This window comes from Lactuca sativa, chromosome 8 (genome assembly GCF_002870075.4).
Source record: "Lactuca sativa cultivar Salinas chromosome 8, Lsat_Salinas_v11, whole genome shotgun sequence".
NCBI lineage: Eukaryota > Viridiplantae > Streptophyta > Magnoliopsida > Asterales > Asteraceae > Lactuca > Lactuca sativa.
In genome coordinates, this window is record NC_056630.2 from 231,573,373 (window position 1) to 231,598,836 (window position 25,464).

At 34.6% G+C, this 25,464-nt stretch overlaps 2 protein-coding genes across 2 annotated transcripts; one reads left to right on the forward strand and one right to left on the reverse strand.

Annotated features, from left to right (window-relative positions):
• The first annotated feature begins 17,092 nt into the window (after nucleotides 1-17,092).
• LOC111891784 (uncharacterized) lies at nucleotides 17,093-17,960 on the forward strand. Its single transcript, XM_023887842.3, has one exon. It carries the CDS (start codon nucleotides 17,197-17,199, stop codon nucleotides 17,899-17,901), a length of 705 nt encoding a protein of 234 aa, XP_023743610.1. The 5' UTR covers nucleotides 17,093-17,196; the 3' UTR covers nucleotides 17,902-17,960.
• Nucleotides 17,961-18,868: 908 nt separating this feature from the next.
• Nucleotides 18,869-24,511, reverse strand: LOC111891783 (mannan endo-1,4-beta-mannosidase 2). Its single transcript, XM_023887841.3, has 5 exons — nucleotides 23,661-24,511; nucleotides 21,984-22,181; nucleotides 21,506-21,628; nucleotides 21,013-21,224; nucleotides 18,869-19,424 (listed from the first exon to the last, which is right to left on the reverse strand). The coding sequence occupies exons 1-5, from the start codon at nucleotides 24,042-24,044 to the stop codon at nucleotides 19,016-19,018; spliced, it is 1,326 nt and encodes a 441-aa protein (XP_023743609.1). The 5' UTR covers nucleotides 24,045-24,511; the 3' UTR covers nucleotides 18,869-19,015.
• Nucleotides 24,512-25,464: the final 953 nt, after the last annotated feature.

Consider the following 25,464-nt stretch of genomic DNA (forward strand, 5'->3'; position numbering starts at 1 on the left):
TAACTAATGTATAACTAAACTTTACTTATAAGAAAATATAGGATTTTCTTGGATTCATAATTTTTGCAGAAAACCAAAGGAAACTTGTTCATTTTCAAAAACAAACCGTTTATGAACTCACCAGCTTTATGTTGATTTTCAAACTGCTTGTATTCTCAGGTCCGCGTTAGACAGGTACCCCGTGAATCTTTTGGAGAAGACGGAGCACGTAGGAGTCACGTCTTTACTTTTGTTCATTTTGGATGTATATATCTATAATCATGTATAACTTTACTTTCAAACAAAATGTAAATTGTTCTATGTAATGTAATGGTTGTTTACTTCGCTTACTATGTACATTGGTTGTGATACTCAACATGAAGTCACCTCCGCCCCGGAACGTTTCCACCTTCGGTTTCAGGGTGTGACAAATACCGTTGACTCTCAACTCGACTTCCCACTCACTTCGAAAGCCTTCCTATTCTGAGTCTTCGCTCATTTGAGAAAGATCCACTTTCAGACTACGATGTTAACAATATGTTTTTCTTATTTTATCTTGAGCATGGTCAAACTCAGTTCAAGATATAGAGCCTAAAGAATATTGTTGCTGTAAAGGTTTATGCTCCTTTTCCATATGGACACTTCACAAAAGTCAAAATTAAGGGATTCCGAGGAGCAAGTCGCAATAAAGATGAGTTCACACTTGCTGATGCATGCATGAATCGAAATGATTGGATTTCCTTGTTTCTGATTTTGTCGAAACACGAACAGAAGTATGAGCCACTTGTTGCTCATCTAAAAAGAATGTTGATTTGCTAAATTCATGAAGTTGCAAAAATAGATGTAGAAATAGCTTCTTTGTTAAAGAAAAGGCCAGTTGTCAAACTTGATGAAGAAACAAAGGATTCACAAAAGAGGAGGTTGTGTAAGATTAAGAAAACAGATTGGAGCGTGGTGTATCAAAGAAAAGATGGTGAAAATGTTCAGAAAAGTTTGTTCTTTTTATTAGACAAACATTTATACTCTACTGCTGCACTGAACAACATCATGGGCTTAACTTAGCATGCAATGCAAAAAATGATGCGGATTTGAAATGCTTTAGTGACATGATCAGGTGGTATCTTGTGATCAGAAATACCCTTCTAAATTTGATGACTAAGCAGTTCAAGGTTCAAAAGAAACAAAAATGAAGAATCTCCTTTCTTTATTTGGCACAAAGGGGGAGATTGTTAGGTTATAAAGTGTTGTGCCAAAATGTACTGTACTATAATAGTCTTATTTTAACGGGTTGGGCATGTCTATCCGTGTTTTTGTGTTGCTAGGGTTAGACTATTTAATAATTATGCATCTATCATTCTAGGGTTATTTATTGTATTGCCCTACCTAGCTCCCATAGAGAAGTTCACGTTGAACTCTTCTAGAGCTTTATTAATCTAAGCATTCGACACTACTTTGATCTTTGTTCTTGCCTTTTATTTCTTTTTATTGTTTATAGAATCAAATGATCTTGTTATTGAACATATAGGAATCGCTCTAGTAGTATCAGATCTACTACTAGGATCCCAATCCTCTTCCCACAAGATTATGAAGTCTGGGCCTTGCACTTTGAAGACTATGTTCTCGGCATTGAAGAACATGGCACCACAATATGGCATGCCATGACACAGGAGACGTATTCTCACACGGCTACAAGGAAGGTCATGAAGACTCAGGCTGAGTATAATGCACTGCTTATTGAACGTACAGGAATCGCTCAGGATGAGAAAGACAAGCTGCTGAGCAACATCAAGGAGATGAGAATAATAAGGTTTGCTCTTCCTCTAGACACTTTTCCTATGTTGAGTGCATGTGAGACGACAAAAGAGATATGGGACATGTTAAAAGAGCTTTATTCAAGCGATGCCGATTTGGAACTCTCCATGCAGACGTTGCTTTTGTCTAAGTTTGGAGCCTTTGTTCAAAAGTCTAATGAAAAAATGGATCAGACTTTCAACTGTTTTAATCATCTATTGAGCAGGATGCTTAAGCATAATCTAAGGCGTGAAGTAATAAAGCAAAAAGTTATGTTCATGAATGGATTTAGGTCTGAATGGAAAAAGGTTGTGTCTACAGTAAAAGCTCATGAACAGTTCAAGAGTTACTCTCTGGCAAATCTTATGGGAATTCTTAGATCCCATGAAGATGAGGTTACGAAGGATGTGAAGCTTGTCTCAAGTCTCAGATCATTGGCCTTGGTTGCGAAAGGCAAAAAGGTAGCTGAAGAAGATTCTGAATCGGACTTTTCAGATAGTGAACTTTCCAAAGAGGAATATGCTATGATGGTATCTAACCCCAAAATGTTCATTAAAAAGAATTTTGGTCAATTTAAGAACAAGAACAGGCAGGGAAACTTCAGTTCAGAAAAAGTCAAGAGAATAGAGCTTCAAGAATTCTCAAAAGGAAGAGGAAAGCAGGAAAAGAAGTTGTTAGGGTATTCTGGTTGTGACTGCAATTATTGTCATGGAAAGAATCCTTTTACCAAATAGTGTATGCTGAGAAGGACGAGTGAAAAGAAAGAAACAGAGAATGATGAAGCTTACTATCTTCAAAAGATAGAGGATCTTAGGAAGAAGAGTGTTCTGAAAGCAAAGCCTGCTTTGATTGTGCAGGAAGGTAGTGATGAAGATGGACGTGTTGAAGTATGGTCCACAGATTGAGGAGATGAGGAGGTTCAAAAACCCACACATGGTGGGTGTTTTGTGGAAAATATGAAGTGTAGGAGTACGAAGGAATATGTCTAATGGTTCAGAAAAGGGTTTTGGTACAAAGGGGCTATGCGACTGATGGAGGCCAGGCCTCTGAAAATTGTTTTTTTACGAGACCTGTTTCTGAACAGGTGAAAGAATGTGAGAAGGTCATCGACAAGGTACACTCTATACTTAAATCTCTTAATATTCCAGTTACTCGTTACGAATATGAATTAGATGATTTAAATTACATTGTCTATAATTTTAGTGATAGTTTAAAGATAACACGTTTAAGTAATTCTAACCTAAATGATCAAATCAACTGGGTAACAAATAAAAGTGAAGAGAGAAGATTGTGGATAGAGAAGTTTGAATCAAAGGTTACTATGTCAAAGGATGATGTAGTTGATGATGATTGGCTCAAGGAAAATAACTTATAGTAGAAATGTACTATTTTGGGTAAGGTTTTTGTCACACCCCCAAACCAGAACGGCGGAAACGTTCGGGGACGGAGGACGTCATGTTCAGTATCATAACAATGCACAATAGTAAAACAAGCAACAACATCATCCATTACATTAATAATATAGTTAATACAAGTGTGTTCTAAATGTATTTGTAAGACACAAAAAATATATATATCAAAATAAAAGACGAGTCTTGAACATGCTCCGTCTTCTCAAAACCTGGTCCAATGTACATGTCTACTGGTGACCTAAGAATACAAGTTATTGTGCAGGAAGGTAGTGATGAAGATGGACGTGTTGAAGTATGGTCCACAGATTCAGAAGATGAGGAGGTTCGAAAACCCACACACGGTGGGAATTTTGTGGCAAAATCTGAAGTGTAGGAGTACGAAGGAAGATGTCTAATGGTTTAGAAAAGGGTTTTGGTACAAAGGGGCTATGCGACTGACGGAGGCCAGGCATCTGAAAATTGATTTGTTGCGGGACCTGTTTCTGAGCAGGTGAAAGAATGCGAGAAGGTCATCGACAAGGTACACTCTATACTTAAATCTCTTAATATTCCAGTTACTCGTTACGAATATGAATTAAATGATTTAAATTACACTGTCTATAATTTTAGTGATAGTTTAAAGATAACACGTCTAAGTAATTGTAACCTAAATGATCAAATCAACTGGGTAACAAATAAAAGTGAAGAGAGAAGATTGTGGATAGAGAAGTTTGAATTAAAGGTTACTATGTCAAAGGATGATGTAGTGGATGATGATTGGCTCAAGGAAAATAACTTATAGTAGAAATGTACTATTTTGGGCAAGGTTTTTGTCACACCCCCAAACCAGAACGGCGGAAACGTTCGGGGGCGGAGGACATCATGTTCAGTATCATAACAATACACAATAGTAATACAAGCAACAACATCATCCATTGCATTAATAATATAGTTAATACAAGTGTGTTCTAAATGTATTTGTAAGACACAAAAAATATATATATCAAAATAAAAGACGAGTCTTGAACATGCTCCGTCTTCTCAAAACCTAGTCCAGTGTATCTGTCTACTGGTTACCTAAGAATACAAGTTATTTTGAAAGAGTAGATCAACATTTAAGCTGGTGAGTTCATAAGTATTTTTTGTGTCAAATGATTGTATTAGTTTGATGAAAATGTTTGTAAGTTTTTTGATGAAAATGTTTGTAAGTGTTTTGATGTAAAAGTTTGTATACTTCCTAGAAAATCCTATATTTTCTACTAAAATGGAAAGTAGTCTTCTACCAAGACCCGACTGTTTTGTAAGTTTGTTCTTTTGTAAAAATGAATGTTTTCCCAAGGTTATGACTATCATTACTAGAAAATAGTTTACATTACCTTTTATGTGAGAATATCACTATATGAATGTAATGGGAAGATGAAGATGTACGGTAGTATTGTATAAAGTAACTACTGAAGTACTAACTACCTTAAAAGCAATTTGTTTACTTAAGGTAAAAATGTGATTAGTTTATAACCATGCTTGATTGACTAGTATAAAATACGACGTTCCAAAGACATCGAAATGGTATGACATTTGCCACGCGTAGACCTGCAGGTCCCACTATAGCTAGTAGGAAAGCGTAGGATGGTCAATCCCGTATAGATCTATACACAAACTCACACTCTCCCTCCAGGAGACTCTGGTTACAAAACGTGACACAACAATATATTTTTATGCCATGAAGTAGTGGATCACATTAATTATATCTTGTTATTGTATTAGTATGTATGTTCCTTCTTATTCTAGTTTATAGTATGTTCCTTCTGTTCTTATTATAGTAAGTTCCTTCTTGTTCTAGTTATAGTATGTTCCTTTTTGTTCTTGTTATAGTATGTTCCTTCTTGTTCTAGTTATAGTATGTTTGAACAGACTCATGTATGAAACTGACTCTTGTAAGTTTCATTGCTCTAGAAATAGTAATTAGTAATCCTCTAAACTATACCTATTATAGTTTACTAGTATGATTGTTTGGCTGTTACTGATGTATAGAAAAGACTCAATTACTCACTAAGCAACTAAGTTAAGTAAAATCCTTGAAATGGGTTTAACATTCACATATGTGTTTAATAAGTATAACTATGATTTAACCGACATTCAGACTAGTGATCCTACCCCAAGCCCACAACCAAACAAGGATCAGGAGTCAAGGTATCTAGCAATAGTCCTAAGTCTGTTAAGGCATACTTATACGTAAATAGATAGACGAATATGATTTGATATAAAAGAAGTTTATAAATGCTTTAAAAGAGTTTTCAACAAGTTTGAGTATAAGAAATCCTTTTGAATGTTGTTTTCACATGTAAATGATTAACACAATTTCGTTGTGTTATTACCCCCCCCCCCTAAAATTATTTAAAAGTGTAGTTGTAGGGGTATGAACTCACCTGTAGTGAGTGATTCGAATGAAAGATCAGTATAGGACGCTAAGTATGTCAAGTGAAGTCTCGAGCACAAACATATCCTATTAAGCATATAATGAAACATATATGTATACAAATAATGTATATAACAACTAACTTGCAATGGTAAAAAAACCTTAGGAACTAGGAAACACTTGCAATGAAGTGTTACAATCACATATGATTGAATGAAGGGGGTTCACGGCCACACAAGGAAGTGGTCACGGTCTTAGAAGGGTTCACGGCCATAGAACACATGATGTGTTCGCGGCCCAACCTTGATTCTATGAAGTGTTCACAGTCATGAAAGGAGGGTTCACAGACAAACCATGATCTTATGAAGGGTTCACGACCGTGAACTCTAGAAGATTCATGCCAAAGAGGTGTTTGTTTCATGGGGATGCTAGTGTTTCTAATGGACAACAAGAAGATGAATGAGGTACTTACTTATTGGAAGCCTTTGTAGTGTTCACGGTTGAAGAAAGTTGAGAGAGAATGGGGTGTGTTCACGGCTAGAGTTGAAGTAATGAAGAAATGAGCCATTTCCTTATATATATGCAGGATGTTCACAGCCAAGATTGGGTTCACGGCCGTGAACTCCTTTGTGATGGTGTTTCCGGCTCGATTGCAACTTAATGAACTCAAGATAACACTTTCTAACACACAATACTTGAGTGTACTAGGATTAGAACTCTCAAACAGACCCTTAACAAGGCTAAAAGATAACAGAAACAAGTCTGACTTTTGATTGAATTGATTGACTTTACAAGATAGAAATTTCGGGTTGTCACAGTTTTTACCTTTTTTATTGATTCATGAAGTTTTAATAATATTGTTTCAAAATAAGCGGCTCAAAAGTTGGCTTTGAAAACAGAAACCGCCCCAAACCTTACAAGCTACAATGGCTGAAGAAGGTCGGTGAGGTAACTGTATCCAAACGAGACCTTGTTCATTTTTCTATTGGTACCACATATAAAGATGATGTGTAGTGTCATGTGGTTGTCTGGATGATTGTAATTTGTTGTTAGGTAGGCCTTGAAAGTATGATTGTAACATATATCATAATGGGCAAACCAATACTTATAGTTTCATGTTTGGTGGTGTGAAGATAGCTTTGGTTCCCATTTTATAAACCTTTGGGTACTCTATTGACCCTTACTCAGTTCGAAGAGAAGTTGGAGGTTGAAGGTGATATTTTTGTGTTGATAGGGAAGGAAGTGGCTAAGGGGGTGAAATTCCTAAAGATATGGTTCCTCTACTCAAGGAATTTTCTGATATTTCCCCTAACGAATTACTTGATGGCTTGCCACCTTTACGTGGCATCCAACATCATATTAATTTACAACCAAGAACCTGGTTTCCTAAGAGCCTAATAGGCCATATTACAGAAGGAGTCTAAGGGAGCATGAGGAGTTGTGTCAACAAGCGGAGGACTTAATTTCAAAAGGTCACGTTCGGGAGAGCATGAGCCCGTGTACAGTTCCTACTTTGTTGAATCCTAAAAAGGACGATACTTAACGTATGTGAGTTGATAGTCACGCCATCAATAAGATCACAATGAGGTACAAATTTCCAATTCCTCGACTTGATGACTTGCTTGACAATATTAGTGGTGCCACTATCTTTACGAAACTAGACTTGAAGAGTGGTACTACCAGATTTGACTTAGACCTAGGGATGAGTGGAAGACTACCTTCAAGAATCGTGAAGGATCGTATAAGTGGTTAGTGATGCCTTTTTATTTATCAAGCACTCGTAGTACGTTCATGTATGTGGTGGACCATTTGTACAGACCCTTCATTTGTAAATTCGTAGTTGTCTATTTTGATGACATACTTATTTACAATGCTACTTTTAGAGAGCATGCCAACCATGTACATAGGTATTAACCTTGCTTCGCAAGGATAGTTTGTATCCAGTTATGAAGAAATGTGTTTTCATGGTTCTTAAAGTCTTGTTCTTGAGGTATGTTGTTTCTAGAGAAGGAATACGGGTGGACGAGTCGAAAGTACCGTTTGTGAAATAGTGTCCAACTACAGCTACCATCACTGAATTTCGAAGCTTTCATGGTCTTGCTTCATTCCGTAGGTAGTTTATTCCAAAACTTTAGTCATATTATGGCACCAGTGACTAATTGTATGAAAGGGAATACCTTTACTTGGACCGGGGCGACAGAACCAACTTTCCAGTTGGTAAAAGAAAAGCTCACTACAACGCTAATTCTTGTATTGCCAGATTTTTCTCAAGTTTTTTAATTACACGCATATGCTTCAAGGGTTGGTAATGGAGCAATTCTTAATCAAGGGGGACGATCGATTTCCTATTTTAGTGAGAAGTTTATGGGGCCAAAGTTGTGTTATAACAATTATGATGTTGAATCCTACATGGTGGTCCAAGCTATAAAGCATTGGTGCCATTATTTTTTTCATAAGGAGTTTGTTTTGTTTACATATCATGATTCTTTAAAGCATAATCACATTCAAGATAAGGTGTCATATAAACATGGGAGGTAGATGGCATTTTTAGAAAAAATCACTTTCATGGTAAAGCACGAGTATGGAGTTTCGAATCGGGTGGCAGAAGCTTTTAGCAGGAGGAGTCATTTATTAGTTTCCATGAGGGTTGGTGTGCCATGATTGGATGTCCTAATGGAGTAGCTTATAGTTGATCCTTATTTTTCTATAATTATGCAAGATACACAATCTGGACAAAGGTCTGATTTTCTAGTTCATGACAATTTCCGTTTCAAACGGAATCAATTATGTATCCCTGATTCCAATCTCTGTCTTCAAAATGATCAAGAAGTTGCATTGTGAAGGGCATGTCGGGCGAGATCGTACTTTTCAGTCAATACAACCATCTTATTTTTGGCCTAATATGCGCAAGGAGGTGGATATATATGTTAAACAGTACCGAATCTGCCAGGTGTCAAAGGGAACATATACCAATGCATGAATCTATATACCTTTACTTTTTCCATCACAACCTAGGGTGGATATCAACATGGATTTTGTGTTAGGTTTACCATGTACTCAATGGGGAAATGATTCAATGTTTGTGGTTGCTGGTCATTTTTCTAAGATGGTGCCTTTTATTCATCACAAAAGATGACATATGCAATTAATGTGGTTGTGTTATTTTTTCGAGACGTATACCATTTTCATGGATTGCCACCTTCCATTGGTTCAGACCGAGACACTAGATTTTTAAGTCATTTTTGGTGCTTCTTGTGGAAAACGGTGAACACTCAACTCAAGTTTAGTAGTGCATATCATCCTCGAAGTTGTTAATCGATACAGTGTTTAGTGGGTGATCATGTGAAGGCTTGTGATCAGAAACTTTATCAATCTAAATTTTCTCATAATCATGTTGTCAACCGAAGTACTAGATTTGGTCCATTCCAAGTGGTCTATTTTGTTCAACCACGAGGACCACTTGATTTAACGTCGCTTCTTATTTTTGGTGTTGTTCCAAAGAAAGTGCAGGAATTTGTTGAAGGACTGCATGATGTTCATAAAGTTGTTCATGACAACTTGGTTCGATCCAACTCCAAGTATAGAGAAGATGAAGATAAAAAAATGCAGACAAGTTGATTTTAAAGTGGATGACTTTTTTGGGCTGTTTTGACTAAATACCGCTTTTCGGTTGGTGAGTACAACAAGCTGCTAGCCAAAAAGATTGGACCCTTGGGGACTGTGAAGAAGATCAATTCCAATGCTTACCGTTTTGCAATTGCCAATTCATATTCGTTGTTTTGATGTTTTCAATGTAAAAGATTTACTTCCTTATTATAGGGTTTCTTTAGACGATGAACATGGTGCACATTCGAGGTCGAATTTTGTCTACCTAGGAAGGGATGATGCAGGACCTAGCATGGAGGATCGATCCCTTGCGTTTCTAGAGGTCCATGATCGTGTGACTAAAGGGGATTCACGAAATGACCATAACTTTGACTATGAGGCTATGTTTTGGACCTACGACCAGTCAAATTGAAGCTTGGAATAAGGAGCACGTCGTGATAAGTACCCAAAAGGGACTTACCCTTTTTGAGTCCATAAATCATTTTCTAAATGGAGTTATGAACAATTTTGTTATTTTTCCATAATTTTTGGGTTTGTGTTTGGCCTATGGACCTTTAGGGTTTCATTTTAATTTTTGATTCTTATTAACTATTGCTGATGTAATTTGCATGGTCGATGATTAGTTTTATAAACTTTCAATTTTCTCCCAAAATTTTGTGTGTGTTAAACTAGATTTTGAATCCAATCCCATAGTCTTCGTAGAATCAACTTGGTTTTGAAGAGATTCTCTTGGATATTCTATTAGAATCAACAAGTTCACTCTTATTTTATTTTGTTCCATTTTTCACACTGCATCAATATGTTTCGAGTATTAGATCAAACGGTTTATCATTTATGTTGCCTTTTTGTTTTTTCTAATGAGGCTCGAAACCCATCAATCTCTTATGAGATAACCAGAACAAAACGGTTATCAGAATTCGGGATGTAGTGCTTAATAAAAGTGTATTGTATAACAATGAGATTGCATCAAGGCCCAATAGAAAAATACATTAAGAAGAAAAATAATCAAGTTAAGTTCGATGAAATCTCAGATGTCGGTTTTATAAAACTAACCAACACCCCTAAGATAGATGAACGTTCATGAAGTAGTGAGAACTCATAAGATGAAGAAGAATTTAGAATGAATGGTAGTGACACCGATGAAGCAACTTGTAACGTCCCAAATCTCATAGAAGAATTTTCATTTTAAAAACACTTAAAACCATACATCGAGTTGTTCCAGAACCAAAAAAAATGATTATATTACTTAAACATCAAAATAAAACCATGAACAGTCAACGCAAAAAGCACTGGGGGATGTTGTGTAGTCATGTCGAACCCTTCCCTTTCGAACCGGAAGTACTTGAAACCATAAAAATAAATCGTAAGCACAAAGATTGGTGAGTTTCCCAATATACCATGTACAATACATATACGTCAGCTCAAGGCTGTACTAGGTCTATTTCACCCCCGAGTCTATTTCAACTCAAATGTCAGCTCAAGGCTGTACCGGGTCTATTTCACCCCCGAGTCTATTTCAACCCAATCAATATTTTTCAACCGAACGAGTCTATTTCACCCTTGAGTCTATTTCACCCCACATACATATAGCAAACAAGCATACATGCATACAAAAAGAATCACAAAGATAATAAGCACATACAACCTTTGTGTCCTACAATACAGTGAGCAAACTCACCTCAGTCCGATGTCCATAAATCACACACCCGCTTCTGTTACCACGACTTCTCACACCGAACATATCCAAGATCAATCCAAATTAGTAATTAGGGTAATACCCCAAAATACATGGTCACACTCTTATTCCATCATACTAAGGGTAAAAGACCATTTTACCCTTCCTATACCTGACCCAACGATACATGACCCAAAACCCAAATGACCTAAAGTCCAAAAAGGTCCATAAGTGTATCTCGCAAGTACGCCCCACATACCATCCTAGTACGCCCCACATATTACGTGTTGAAGCCCAACATACAACCTGTCACAGTGAGGAAATCGGGAAATCAATGCACTATGCTAAGCATACACATACGTACACCCAACGTACTCCCTTGATGGCCAATTCTCACTTTTAGCATTTAGTGTTTAAGACCAAATTGTCCACATCACATATCTAACCTCTAAGGGATGTCTTAAGTCATAAAGTTCCTAACTTTATGACTTTGCATGGCTTAATGGGGTCCAACCAAAGCCCAACATTCATAACTTCACTAAAAGGCCACTGACTCATGCATGGAAGATGTTTACTCATCAAGCTCCAATTTTTATAACTTAATGACATCAAAATGACTAGAAAATGGGGCTCAAAGGTTCTGGAGTAACTCCTACTCACAAGATCCAAATTATGGGACCAAAGCATGCTCATATCATGACCTAAGGCTAAATCTACATTAAATAACCATCAAGTTTGAAACTTTATACATCCATAAGATAGATCAAGGTGAACAAGGTCTAAATTTACAAGCTCTAAGACAACCAACACTTTTCCAATGAGTTCTTCTTCTTCCAAATGCACAAAAACCCACCAAAACCACTAAAAGGCTCAATAATATTTCAAATAAGGCTAGGATTTCAAGGGAACATCTTAAAAGGATGGAGGCTGAAGGTAAGGAGGGTTGGACATGAGTTAAGGCCTTTAAATAGGGTCCAAGACCCAAAATTATGGTTTGAGTCTAGCCCGTGTACAAACAACTTACTCCTGGTATGCCCCACATACTAGGTTATCTCCCACAATTAATCCTGCCCAGTATGCCCAACATACTCAGCTTAACCCAAATTTTCATAACTTCTAACGATCATAACTTCCGCGTCCCTAATCCTTTTTTGATTTTCTTTATATGCTTAGAAAGGTAATGAAAAGCCCTATAATCCTACCAACTATCCTTTGACTTAAAACCTTCTGAACTTTAATCCTTAATTCATGAAAAGTCTGGAGCATCTTTTTTACCATTATAACCTTAGTCTCCAAAGCGTTAACCGAACTCTTGGATAACATAACCTATTACCCGCATCTAAATGGGTCTAAAACCCACTTTTTCTTAAAAGCCCGACTCCTTATGATTAATGATCTTCGGGTCACAGCCCCGAGTTAAGAAACGACTCGAAATAGGGTGTTACACAACTACAAATAGTGAACTCACAACCATATACTCTACACCTTCAACAACAATTACAGGAGGACTATGAAGTTCCTTCACAATTTTCCAAGCAATTTTGGGAGATTGTTAGAGCACGATGTGACAACCGTCAAATTCTGGTCAATTCAAAGTCAAATAAAGTCAACAATTCAAACCGGTCAACTCAACTAACCCTTGTGTACTAGAGTTTACGTTATGTAATTTCTAAACAACTCTCTATTCTAATGAGAGATCATAAATCGAAAAGTGCGTACATCTAGATCTCCTTAACCTAAAACGGTGGTACGTGGAGAGCCAAACCGATAAAACAATGTTACATACTCATCAGGAGTATGCAAGATGCTTAACAAGGCTTAACGAGGTTTACGGACCTTGCATTGCGAAGCCGGACACTCAAAAAGGTCACCAATGAAACCTCTCTCAATCGTTTTCACTCCATCTCTTCTTATCAGGAATCTCTCCCAAATCTCTCTAAGTATGTGAAATCTCTCCCAAATCTCTCTTTGTATGAGAAACCTCTCCAAGAATGTCAAATCTCTCCCAAATCTCTCTAAGTATGTGAAATCTCTCCCAAATATCTCTTTGTATGAGAAATCTCTCCAAGAATGTCAAATCTCTCCCAAATCTCTCTAAGAATGTGAAATCTCTCCCACATATCTCTTTGTATGAGAAATCTCTCCAAGAATGTCAAATCTCTCCCAAATCTCTCTAAGAATGTGGAATCTCTCTCAAATCTCTCTCAACTTTCTATAATCACTCGGGGCATTCCGACCCTCGAATTTGGTGAAAACAGCCCAAAAGCGGAAGTCTACGCGAAAAACGGGCTTGAGGAACCGAAACCCCTCTTAGGACTCGAAAGTCCTCTTAGGAACCGAAACCCCTCTTAGGAACCGAAAGTCCCCTTAGGAACCGAACCCTCCTGATGAAGAAGACTGCTGAACCAAACCGAACCTCACTCAATGAACCGAACCGAACCTCACTCAAAGAACCGAACCGAACCTCACTCAAAGAACCGAACCGAACCTTCGCTTCTGACCCTTCGGACCGAGCCTTCGGACTGAGCCCCTCGCCTTCGCCTTCTTCTTCTGGTTCGCACTTCGCTTCTGGCTCAGCACCAGCAAGGACCGAACCTCGGCCTAGGACTGAGAGGTCTCGCTGGGAACGCTTTTTCTCCCGGTTTTCGACTAAATTCGCATTTTAGGCCCGTTTTTAATTGTTTTAACATGGGATTTTCACCCAAAACTTTATTTTAACATATAAGGACCCTTAACTATTAATTAATCACAATTTTTAAGGATAAAACCTTATCCAAAAGAGAGTGGGTGAAGTACAAAGGTAGAGTGTTGACTTTACTTGTTTCTATGACACAAGCAACCACTCCCATACCCACTCCATGTCACTATTCACCACCAGCCCATCCCTAGTCACTTCATAGGTCCTTTCTCACTATTTTCAACTATTCCCACATTCTTAGGGCTGGAACATCCATCCTCTCTCCTCACACTTTAATCATTCTCTCATTTTTACCAAGAATCACACTCCAAACTCTCTCATCTTTTTCTAATTCGAGAATTTCAAGGCATATTCCAAGACTCTTCTCCTACAATTAGTAAGTATCATCATCTTTCTTATGATTATTACACATCCTCCTACTCAAAATCAAAGATTGCTTACACAAACATCATCACATTCTTGTTAGATCTTCGAATCTTCAAGTGATTCTTCAAGTGTTCTTGGGTTGAACACTTCTCTTCTTCAACACTTACCTACTGAAATCACTCAAGGTGAGTTCATACCCCTACATTTTCATGTTTTCTCAAGTTTTTAGGGGGGGGGGGGGGGAATACAAGTTAAAACACCAAGAACATAACTAAACTTTTCTAACAGCCTTCATCAGAAAAGTTCAACTCCATTCACGGACTATTTTGGACAACTTAAACATTTTAGTTTTCAAAACTGTTTTAGGTGCATGTAGCTCCATTTCTTAGCTTTAAAATGACTACTTGCACATCTCCATACGATTTTTCTACAATTTATGGTGATTTTTACAAAACTGCCTATCATTTCAAACATCAATCCGGACCAGTCTGTGATTATGGACTTTTTTCACACAAGTAAGAAGTCATTAAAAATTATAATAAAAATTATGAACAAACTAGACTCATTTTCCAAACTCTCAGAAGTTACAGAACTTGATTTGGACATTTTATGATTTTTCTACAAATTTTCCAATAACAGTTACAGAAAATGTTATTAACAGAAAAACACTATAAATTTCATTTCACCTTGTAACATGTTGAGCAAGGTCTACATCATTATGTGATTATGTGTTGTTGCAATATATGACAATTTTGTATTCTTATATAGACATACATCAGAAAACAAATGGATTTATACCTCCACAAGTATGGTAAATATATAAATGATATTACAAGGCTATATCCATTAAAATATAAATATTGGTAAATTATGACAAGTAAGGCTTATGCTCACTACCCACACAAATATTTAATAAACTATAATAGGTATAGTTTAGGGTTATTTTACATAACAAACACATGATTAAAGGTTTTACACATACAAAAGAGTTATTACCACTATGGATAATTATGATAAACTATAATAAGTATAGTTAAGCCATTATACCCCCACAAACGAACACGCTAGTTATAATCGGTATAGTTATGGCATATATATATTACAAACAAAGTGATAAACTATAATAGGTATAGTTTATGTTTCATCTACACTATGAACTTAATTACAAGAAAGGAATTCACCATCACCACCACTTTTGATAAGCTATAATATGCATAGTTCATGTTCACTACCACTATCACTATTTGATGAACTATGATATGTATAGGTTATATTCACCATCACCACCACTTTTGGTAAACTATAATATGCATAGTTCATGTTCACTAGTCACTATCACTATCTGATGAACTATGATATGTATAGTTTATGTTCATAGTCACTATTACTATTTCGTACACTACACTAGGATTGGTTCCAGTTATTGGGTTTAAGTCCACATTCACTTTCGCATTGTTAGTTTTCAACTATAATTTCTGAGTGTATATGCTAGAGTTATATAGAATCTAGTCGTGATTGGCTTAGAATTGGTGGGCCCGCCTCATCTCCTGTTCCTTGTTTGGTTGTGGACCTAGGGCAGACCCATTATATTCAACGTTTTATCAACTAATATCTTATATAACTTATATACGCTGGACGATTATAGGAGAAGTCTACGGGTCATTCTAGGGTTCATTAATGTATCATATAGGAATATTCTATTCACACTTAACTAAGAAAATATTGGATTTTCTGGAAATCAACTCTATCGATTTTATAAGGAAAACGGTTTCTACTCCAAACAAAACTCTTATGAACTCACCAACTTAATTGTTGACACTCTTTCAAAACTACTTGTATTCTCAGGAAATCAGTGAAACAGGAAAACTTCAGCGCTTTGAGGATGGGACGTTAAACCGTCAGCAATTTATTTTTGTCATCATAATGTAATTGATTTTGAAACATGTAAACATATACTTTGGTGTAACTTTTTCAATTATATTTATGATGGTTGTATTTACTTTGAGCATTATTATACACGTTGTTGTGATACTGTACATGAAGTCCTCCACCCCCGGATGTTTCCGCCATCCTTGGTTTGGGGGTGTGACACACGAAAAGGTTGTTGAGTGATAGTCATGTTAGAATATTCCATTTATGTTTTAGAAGGTTCATATATATATATATATATATATATATATATATATATATATATATATATATATATATATATTAGAGAGAGAGAGAATTGTCGTTTATTTAGTGTGTACAAAAAATATAATATTTGTCTAGATAGGAATCTCTCCCATGCCAAAAGTTCTTCATTGTAATAAGTTACTTCATTTTTAATTGACAAACAGATAACTTAATAACTTATCTCTTTATTTATTATTTTTTATATTGTTCTTTATTATTGGACAATTTGGTTTGTTAAAACGACAACAATGTCATGCAACACTCTCACAAGTGTATGCAAAAAGACATATAGAATTGAACTGTAAAGAAAAACGATTAAATCTCCGTGATAACCTATATATATATATATATATATATATATATATATATATATATATATATATATATATATATATATATATATATATATATATATATATATATATATATATATATATATCATCAAGAAAAACATAGATTCACTATTCGACATTTGTGCTTATTTCACTTGTGATGTATGAAAACTCCCTTAATAGTTATGCTTCACACATAAGTCACATTATTTTACACCAAACGCTTAAAAAATATAAAGGTAACATATGATGTCAATTTTGAATAAAAATAGTGAATTTTATCTCAACTATCTATTCTCATTATGTATACCTCAACATAACACGACAATCATATCCATATGACAACTCCAATATACTTTATTTATATAATACAAAAAGACTGATTACAATGGTTATAAATCAATAAAAGTCATTTTAAATTATATATAATATAAATACAAATGTATTTCTCATGAAATTCTATTTTATTATAGTTAAAGATTAAAATAAAAAACTAAAAAAATACTGTATTTATTTGTAAACCAACTTGGCCCGCTACCACATTATTACCTTGGCGCCCTCAAACTCTAAAAACCTTGCTGTCCCGCCTAAAATGCTTGGCGCGCCATATCCCTCCCGCCATAAAAACCCCCAAATCACTATCTATAAGATGTCATATCTATCTGAAACATCACTTAGACATCTCCATTTCATTTCTTAAACCTAATCACCACAAAACCATATATATTTTTGCTTTCTGTTTGTGTTTTTACAGAGAGATCTGAGAGATGGTGGTGGCTTTAGGTCCCGGAAAGTTTTACGGAAGCGGCCTCCCAAGACCTCGGATCTACACAGACATCAAGTACAACTCCTACCGAGTCGATCCACCGGTTTCTGTTACAGACCCTTTAATGTCGTGGGCAGAAGAAGCTCACTGGTCAATGGGTGGCTTGAACTTCAAGCGCCATCGTCTTCAAGGGCGCATCGAAGGCAACGTCGAGAAGCTTCGGAGCCAGATCGAGGAATCAATCAAGAAGAAGGAGTCCATAAGCCCTTCGTCGTCGAAGAAAAAACCCATTTCTAAATCATTCGAAAAATCAGCCAAAAAGAAGCAAAGCGCTGATTTTGATCGTAGTCCATCGCCGCCGCCAGCTCCGTTGGCTAACAAGCGGAAGAGGCGATTTCTGGGTTTGGTTGATGAGGATGAAGATGAGGGTGAAGAGAACATGTCAGCTAGGAAGTTTCCGGTGAGGAAGCTTTCTGATGAGTTTGATCTCGTTGCGAATACAAAGAAAAGCCCGGCGAGAAGCTCTAAAGGTGTTGAGTCTGTGACGGCGACAATCTCTTCAAAGACTCGTGGTCAGAAAACAGCGACTGAGGAGCCGATTAAGACATTTTCGAAGGGTAAGAAGAGATTGAGAAAGGTGGGTGAAGAAAAAATTGTTGCTTCATCTCCTTCCAGGATTTCACCCAGATTGGTAAAGCGCGTGTAAACTCCATTGTAGTACAACTGTTCGATGAAATGCCAGAATGAATCGAGGGTTTAATGTTATTAGCATAGCTGTTTTTTCTTAGTTATTTCTTAAACTTGGATCAATGCTTTATAGTCTGAAAATTGGGTATATGTCTTCTTGAAATCAATGCTTGTCTATGGTACAAACTTTATGCAACAATCTTTGCTTTAGCAATTTCGAAGTCCACTATAACAAGCTTTAGTAAGTTCATATTTTGTGTGTCTAAGTTGTATTCTTCACTTGATTTGATCCTTTTAATGAGTTTTTGAGTGAGTACATAGCTTGAAAAAGTTTTTTAATACCATTTAATTTGCATTAAATAATCCTTTAAACTTGTTGGGAATCTACATTCCTATTTTATTTATTGCTTTGCAGAAAAAGAACTCATTTTGATTAGAATCCTTTAAATATTATATATTTTATGGAAAATAGAAGAAATTTAATTTGAACGTTTAATAATTATCAAAAGACTAGTACCTTATATAATAATTCAATTAAATAAACAAATATATATTTTAAAAATAAATAAAATTACTACATATTAAAGTTAAAATACTTATTTTTATCAATGAATTTAATATCATTTACTTGCAACAAACAAAATTTGGGTGAGTTTAGTACTTGTTTCTCTTGTTTCTCGCAAATCCAAACCTCTCAACATATTTTTAGTTTGGATAATAATCTTAAAAATAAAATTGGACAACTAGAAAAAGTGCAACTTTATAAGAGTTCCACAACTTAGATATGTTTGTGAATAAGCTAATGTTTTTGGTACTTCTGTTTGAGTTTATTGCAATTTAACAAGTTGACTTTTTTTTTTCCACTACAAATGTGGTATAAATTGCATTCAATGCTAGTCCACAAAACTCATGGATCGCATTAGTTATCTTGTAAAATTCACAATACATTGATAAACTAACTTTTATAAGCCTAAAAGCTAGGAGCCTTATAGTGAAAATCTTTTTTTTCTATAGATAAAGTATTGTATGATCAAACAAGTATACATAATGATATACCTATTAAACTAAACCCTCAAACTTCACAACTCCAAACTCAATTATTTCCATCAAAATCACAAAGTTCCAACTTTCTTTCACCATTTACCCTTACAAATATTCTTCATATTTCGTGTTATCATCATACCAACTCCATGAATCTTTGCTAACCTACACGTATGTCGGGTTATAATCCGATAAGTTGAAGCTCTTTTCCATGGAACTATTCCAAAATCATCATTAAAATCCTCCATTCCTTCCACCAAAAATTGCCATGCAAACGACCCTCCACCCGCTCCTTTTTTCTTCGCGGATTCATATATAACATCAAACACAATTTTATAAAATTCGTCTCTTTGTGAAGGGTCAAACCCTTTGTTTAAATCCGATAATCCGAATTCTGTAAACATTACGGGTTTTTTGAGTATTTTGTCACCATCTTCGATGTGAGAGTGCATCCAATCCGCTACAAATTTTAGTTTTCCTTCGAGACTTTTGTTTTTAAACCTACATAAAATGTTGTTTGTTAATACGACATTTGTGTTATTGAAAAATATAAATGATATGTTTCGCAAAACTAGTTGTGTAACTTTTATTTATACAGAAGTGTTTAGTAAAAGTAGTTGTTAACTTTTAAATGTATAAAACTAAAAGGTAAAATGTAAGTAGCTTTTGGGATTCAAAGTTTTTTGTTTAAAATAAAAAGTAAAAGCTCATGTGTTTTTGCGAGGTTTTAAAATGGAAAATTTAAAGCTCTACACCAAACATGCCCAAATTGTTCTTTGTCAAAACTAAATTTGTCGCATTGAAACATAATGATATGTTTTGCAAAACTAACTGGTAGTTGGAAACAGTATAACTTTTATTTTATTTATATAGATGTGTTTGGCAAAAGTAGCTGTTAGCTTTTAAATGTATAAAATTAGTTTAAAACTAAAAGCTAAAAGCTAAAAGCTAAGTAACATTTGGGATTTAGAGTTTTTTTGTTTAAAATAAAAGCTAGAAGCTCCTATGTTTTTGTGAGCTTTTAAAAAGCAAAAACTAAAAGCTCTACGCCAAACATTTGTCCCATTAAAATTGAAATGTTTTTGAGGGCAAAATACAAAAAAATCACATGTTACTTTCACCATTTTATCTATTTAGCAACCTAATTATCTTGTTACTTGGTTTTGAAAAAAAAGGACAAATACAGGAAAAACACAACGCACTTTCACTATTTTATCGATTTAGCGATTGAACTATATTTTTACGATTGTTGTAATTATAGTTTGGTGGCTAAATCAGTAAAAAGCAATAGTTCCCTAACTAAATCGGTAAATGGTAAAAATACATTATCCTTTTTTTTTTTCTAATATTTTTTTTGAGATATCAACTGGCTTCCTTCGAGTGTCAGAAAATGTAGAATGGTTTAATCACTACAAAAAATACCTTTTAATAAAAAGGTTAAATGCAAGAAGTAACAACTTGCTTTCATAAGATTTGTGTATTATAGCATCTCTTTATGCATTTTTATGAAAGCATAGTATTCTGTTAAACCACCCAATAATAACATATCTTACTTCCAATCTTTTTTCTTATTTATCTAAGAGTAAATTACACGAATGGTCCCTATGGTTTGGGGTAATTTTCACGCCTGGTCTCTGACTTATTTTTTTAACTCGCTTGGTCTCTACTGTTTGTTTTTGTTACGCGCTTGGTCCCTACTGTTTGATTTTGTTACGCGCTTGGTCCCTACTGTTTGAATTTGTTACACGTTTGGTCCTGTTTTACCTAAAAAGACTATTATTTAAATAGGGAAAAATGGTGGGGTATGTAAGGTAAGGTGAGGGGGTGGGGTTGGGGGTATGTTTATTTAAATAAATTAAAAAAAATGAAGGGCAAAATAGTCTTTTTAGGTAAGACAGGAACCAAGCGCGTAACAAAAACAAACAGTAGGGACCTTCCGAGTTAAAAAAATCAGTTAGGAACCAAACGCACAAATTACCCTAAACCATAGGGACCATTCGTGTAATTTACTCTTTATTATCTAATGAAAAGTAAAACGATTTGTATAATTATTGAAAAATGAAGATAAAAAAAAAAAAGAAAGGGTTACCATTGATCAGGGTAAATATGAACAGAGGCAAAATCGATTGTTGAGGGAGCAGAATTGCGTACAAAATCAACTCCCATATCAGCAGCCCAAAATTCAGGATTTTGGGTTTTTCTCTTGGGACTTTTAGGACCATAAAACCCTTCCAAACCAACTGTTAATAAATGTTTATTGTCGATTGATTTTATGAAGCTTGACATTTCTTCTATCCAATCCTGTAGTTATGTAGTTAAAGTAATGTAAGCTATATATATAGATGTTTCTTTTTGACTTAATACAAATTTATCGAGAAAAAGAAGAAACAAGGAGTTTTCTTTTTGACTTATGTAGAAATAACAACTTAATAAAGAAAGTCAGGGAAATGAAGTTTTTAGCTTGTTACAAATTTCTCATTTTTTTTTCCTCCCATCATTTTCTCGAATATTTTTTCAAAACATTATTTATTTAGACAACATTTAATGGAAAAAGAACAAAAATAAAATATTATTCGGCTTACTTGCAACGTGTCACCAGAACGGTCAGTGATGCATCGGGGTTCATTGATCAATTCCCAGCCAAAGATGACTGGATCGTCTCTATACTCGATTCCCGTGATTGTGTTCTTTCTTGTTAAAATAGTCTAAAAAAATTAATAAGAATAATAGTTAAACAATTGTAATATATAAATAAAAGGGAAATCTCTGATAAAATCCCAATACTTTAGGTTAGTTTACTATTTATATTTTTTGAACAGAAAAGCCCGATTATCTAATTTTATACGATAATCTGTCGTTTTCTGTTGACAAAAAATAAGAAATTTTTGTTAATAAAGTATAATACATGGGTCTCACAACTAGTGTTATAAACTTATAATAAAGTATAAACACATAAGTTATGGTGTTGCTATTTCTTGCATTCAAACCTTCACAAACCTAAATGACAAAGTCAAACCTTATAAATTTTATAGATAAAGAGAAAGGAATTTAAAATAGTACCTTGACATAATTTTTGAAATAAATACGAATGGATGGATCATAGAAGAATGAGTCATTAGAAGGGCTTAAGCCAACACCTTCACCCCATGCCCATTTTACATATTGAGTCTTTCCACCATAAGCATCCAAGTTATTGACTAAACTCAATAAAAGTCTTATTCCAACTTCTCGGGCTTCAGCAATGACATAATCCAATGCCTAAAATTAACATCCGTTGTATATAATTAATGACATCAAAAATGATGAGGGCATTATAGGAAAACGAACGGAAAAAAATAAAATAGTGATCGTTTGATGATGAAAGAACTCGTTGACTTCACATTGGTTATTCTTTTGTCTTTTAGTGGAATATAGAAGGTGCTAATAATGGGAATGTGTAAATGCGTTATTGTACTTTGAATACACTATTAAATTATAGCAGTGTCATTCAAATACATAACATTTTTCATTGTTGTACAACTAATAAGATAAAAGTTATACGCACAATGCTATAATTTGAATTAAAATGCCTTAATAAGAAAGACATTGAAAGTGTAATGATCTAACATGAAGAAATGAATGTAGGATGCTATAATAAACATATAAATGAAATAATGTTACTATTTCTTGTGTTTGATACTTTGATCCTAATGGGAAGTTTTCCACATAAGTGGAGATGATGGAAACAATTCTTAACATTTTTTTGATGCTCTTTGATGACATGATTTCATGTAAAAAACAACTAAAATTAGGGTATTTTATGGAAAGAAACTCGATACTTTTTAGAAATTAAAAGAGAAAAGCCATTTCTGGTAATATAAAATAAGAATCAAGATAAAAAAGTCACCAATAGGCTTCGAGTCAAAATGTGTTTTTCTTAACTATTTTAACGACATTTGAATGTTACTAAAATTGGAAAGTTTCACACATGAGTTGAAGATGATATTCAACGAAAGATGAAAAAATCGATGACTTATTCATTCAGTGACATCATCCAACGCCTACCATTATGAAGTGTTCCAACTACAAACAAAAATTGATATGAAGGTTTAAAGAAAATAACAAAAATGACATCATCAAGATATTGAAAAACATAATCAATGCTAGTGGTTGTTCATAAATACTTATCAAGTAATCAAGATACAACCTTTAACATAAAACAAAAATCCTAACTCTTTTATAAACTTTAGGGCTAAATGCATGAAGTAGCAACATACTCTCATTTATTTCATTCTATTACAACAATGAATTTTTTTATTTTTTTCTTATTAAGGAATTGTACTTTTAAAAATTTATCCAATCACAATAATATACTTTCCAAATTCTTTTTACTAGGGCATTATACTTTGAAAAAACAAACCAATAAAAGTATGATTTCGTTCTTTTTAATCCTAATGTTTAATGGCACATGAAACTTGCTAAAAGTGGGAAGTTTCCCACATGAATAAAACATGAACATGATGCTTCAACAGAACAAAATTTCAAGAGTTTTATGTAATTTATTAATGTGTGAAGCATAAAAAAGATTCTTGAAATGATTTCATCATAAATTACGATCTAGAAAACTACAAACACAAATCATATATCATCGTAATCGAATTAAAACAAAAGAGAATACGAAGAATCAGTGAAAACCCATTACACATAAACAATCGGCGTAATCCAAAATGAATAATACAAATAAAAAGAATCAAATACCTGAAATACCCTTTCATCAAATTGTCCAGGGGAAATCTGAAGAGCATTATAATCGCCATCATTAAAAGCCCAAGTTCGACAAACAGTCAAACCCATTTTAGCAGCAGCTTGAAGCATTGTTCTGATTCTTGCGCGGCTATGATCGTGTACAGCATGGTCCATAAACCAATACGAATTCCATCCATTGATGTAAAACAATTGATCATCGACAACGAAATTAGTCCCATTTCTCTCCACAAAACTCAAACTGATCTCGTTTTTGTATTTTACAGACAATAAATCCCCAAAAGACAGAAAAATAAAAGCAATAATCGACGCAAATCCAAGTATCGGGAAGAACAAACCGTTGCTTCCTATCATTTTATAACCTGATGACTTAACCATCAATTTCGTGGGAAAAGATTGAAGCTTTATAAATCAAGAATTTGCGGAAATGAACCCTAATGAGGGATTTCGTTGGATCTTTAAGTCTTTTGGGTTTTTCCCCAAAATCTTTGGAAACCCAGATGGAAAGTAAGGTATTTTAGCACAACACCCAGATCCCCTTTTTTTCAAGATTTCAGTGAAGAAGAACAAACAGAAACTCAAGTAAACTACAAGAAAACATGAATGTAAATGAACAGAGATCAGATTACACACTCGAGTGTTTTTAGTGTGTTTATTGCGAGTGATTCTGGATTTTGTGCTGAGAGAGAAAGAGAAAGAGAAAGAAGAAAGAGAAAGATTATTTGAAACTTGGAGTATTTTTAAAAAAAGGGAACAGGGTGTGAAGACACATACCAAATATGTTTCCAAATGCAAAATTTGTCAAATAATTTGTTAATTAGACCTAGAAAAACGGGGAAAGGAGAAGGTGGTGGGGTGTGGTAGTCTGTAATTATCAGTAATCAGTAATACTCAAGTATGTGGGGGATGACGAGATCTGAGGTCTTGTTTCTTTTTCTTTTAAAAAGGGAAATAAAGATTAGTTGAACCTTATTTTGTGCTAACATTGGTCTTATCGGTGACAGGTAGTAGGATCTTTTGGGCCATATGATATTATGACATGCTAGCTTAACCTACACAAGGGTTTTAATAAATAAACAATTATATTAATAAAATATAAAACTAGATATCAAGTTGTCTAACTATGTAGCATTACTATTGACTCCTTTTAGCTAGTGGCATTAACATTTAACACATACCTACCGAGTGGTATGTTTTCTAAAGATTGTAAGGTTGTTTAAGGATGTTAATGGTCGGCATGTGATAGAATATTACTAAACATTATATCAATGCGGCAATTAGGAAATAAATTGGGACTAGTAATGATTAACAGAATTTTGAGGGAAGAAAGGTTGTGGTAGTTAGACATGCAAATGAGACAACTTAGGATTGTGTTAGGAGGCTACTAGAAGGAGAAATTGTTGAAAAAACAACAAAATCTTTCTTTTTTCAGGCGATCGGAAAATTAAGAAATGGTTAATCTATTCAAGATAATTACGTATTTACAAAATACCGTCTCAATTCATCCTGTTTCATCATATTCGGGATGTGATATGGTTCCGAAGGATAAACCGGATATGGACAGTTCCAACAAGATTTCATTCTTGACAAAAATCCATTTTTTGATTTATTTCATCTATTCCATGACCGGAACAGGGGATGATACTCAACGCTTCCCAATTTCCAGAAATTAGTCACTTCAATAGCCTTCGATGGTTATACGGGTATCCAAAATACAAACACGATGGATGTTTGTTGTCCCAACCATTCTTTTAATCCCAAGCCCGCTAAAGAAAATGATAATTTATAACAAAGTTTT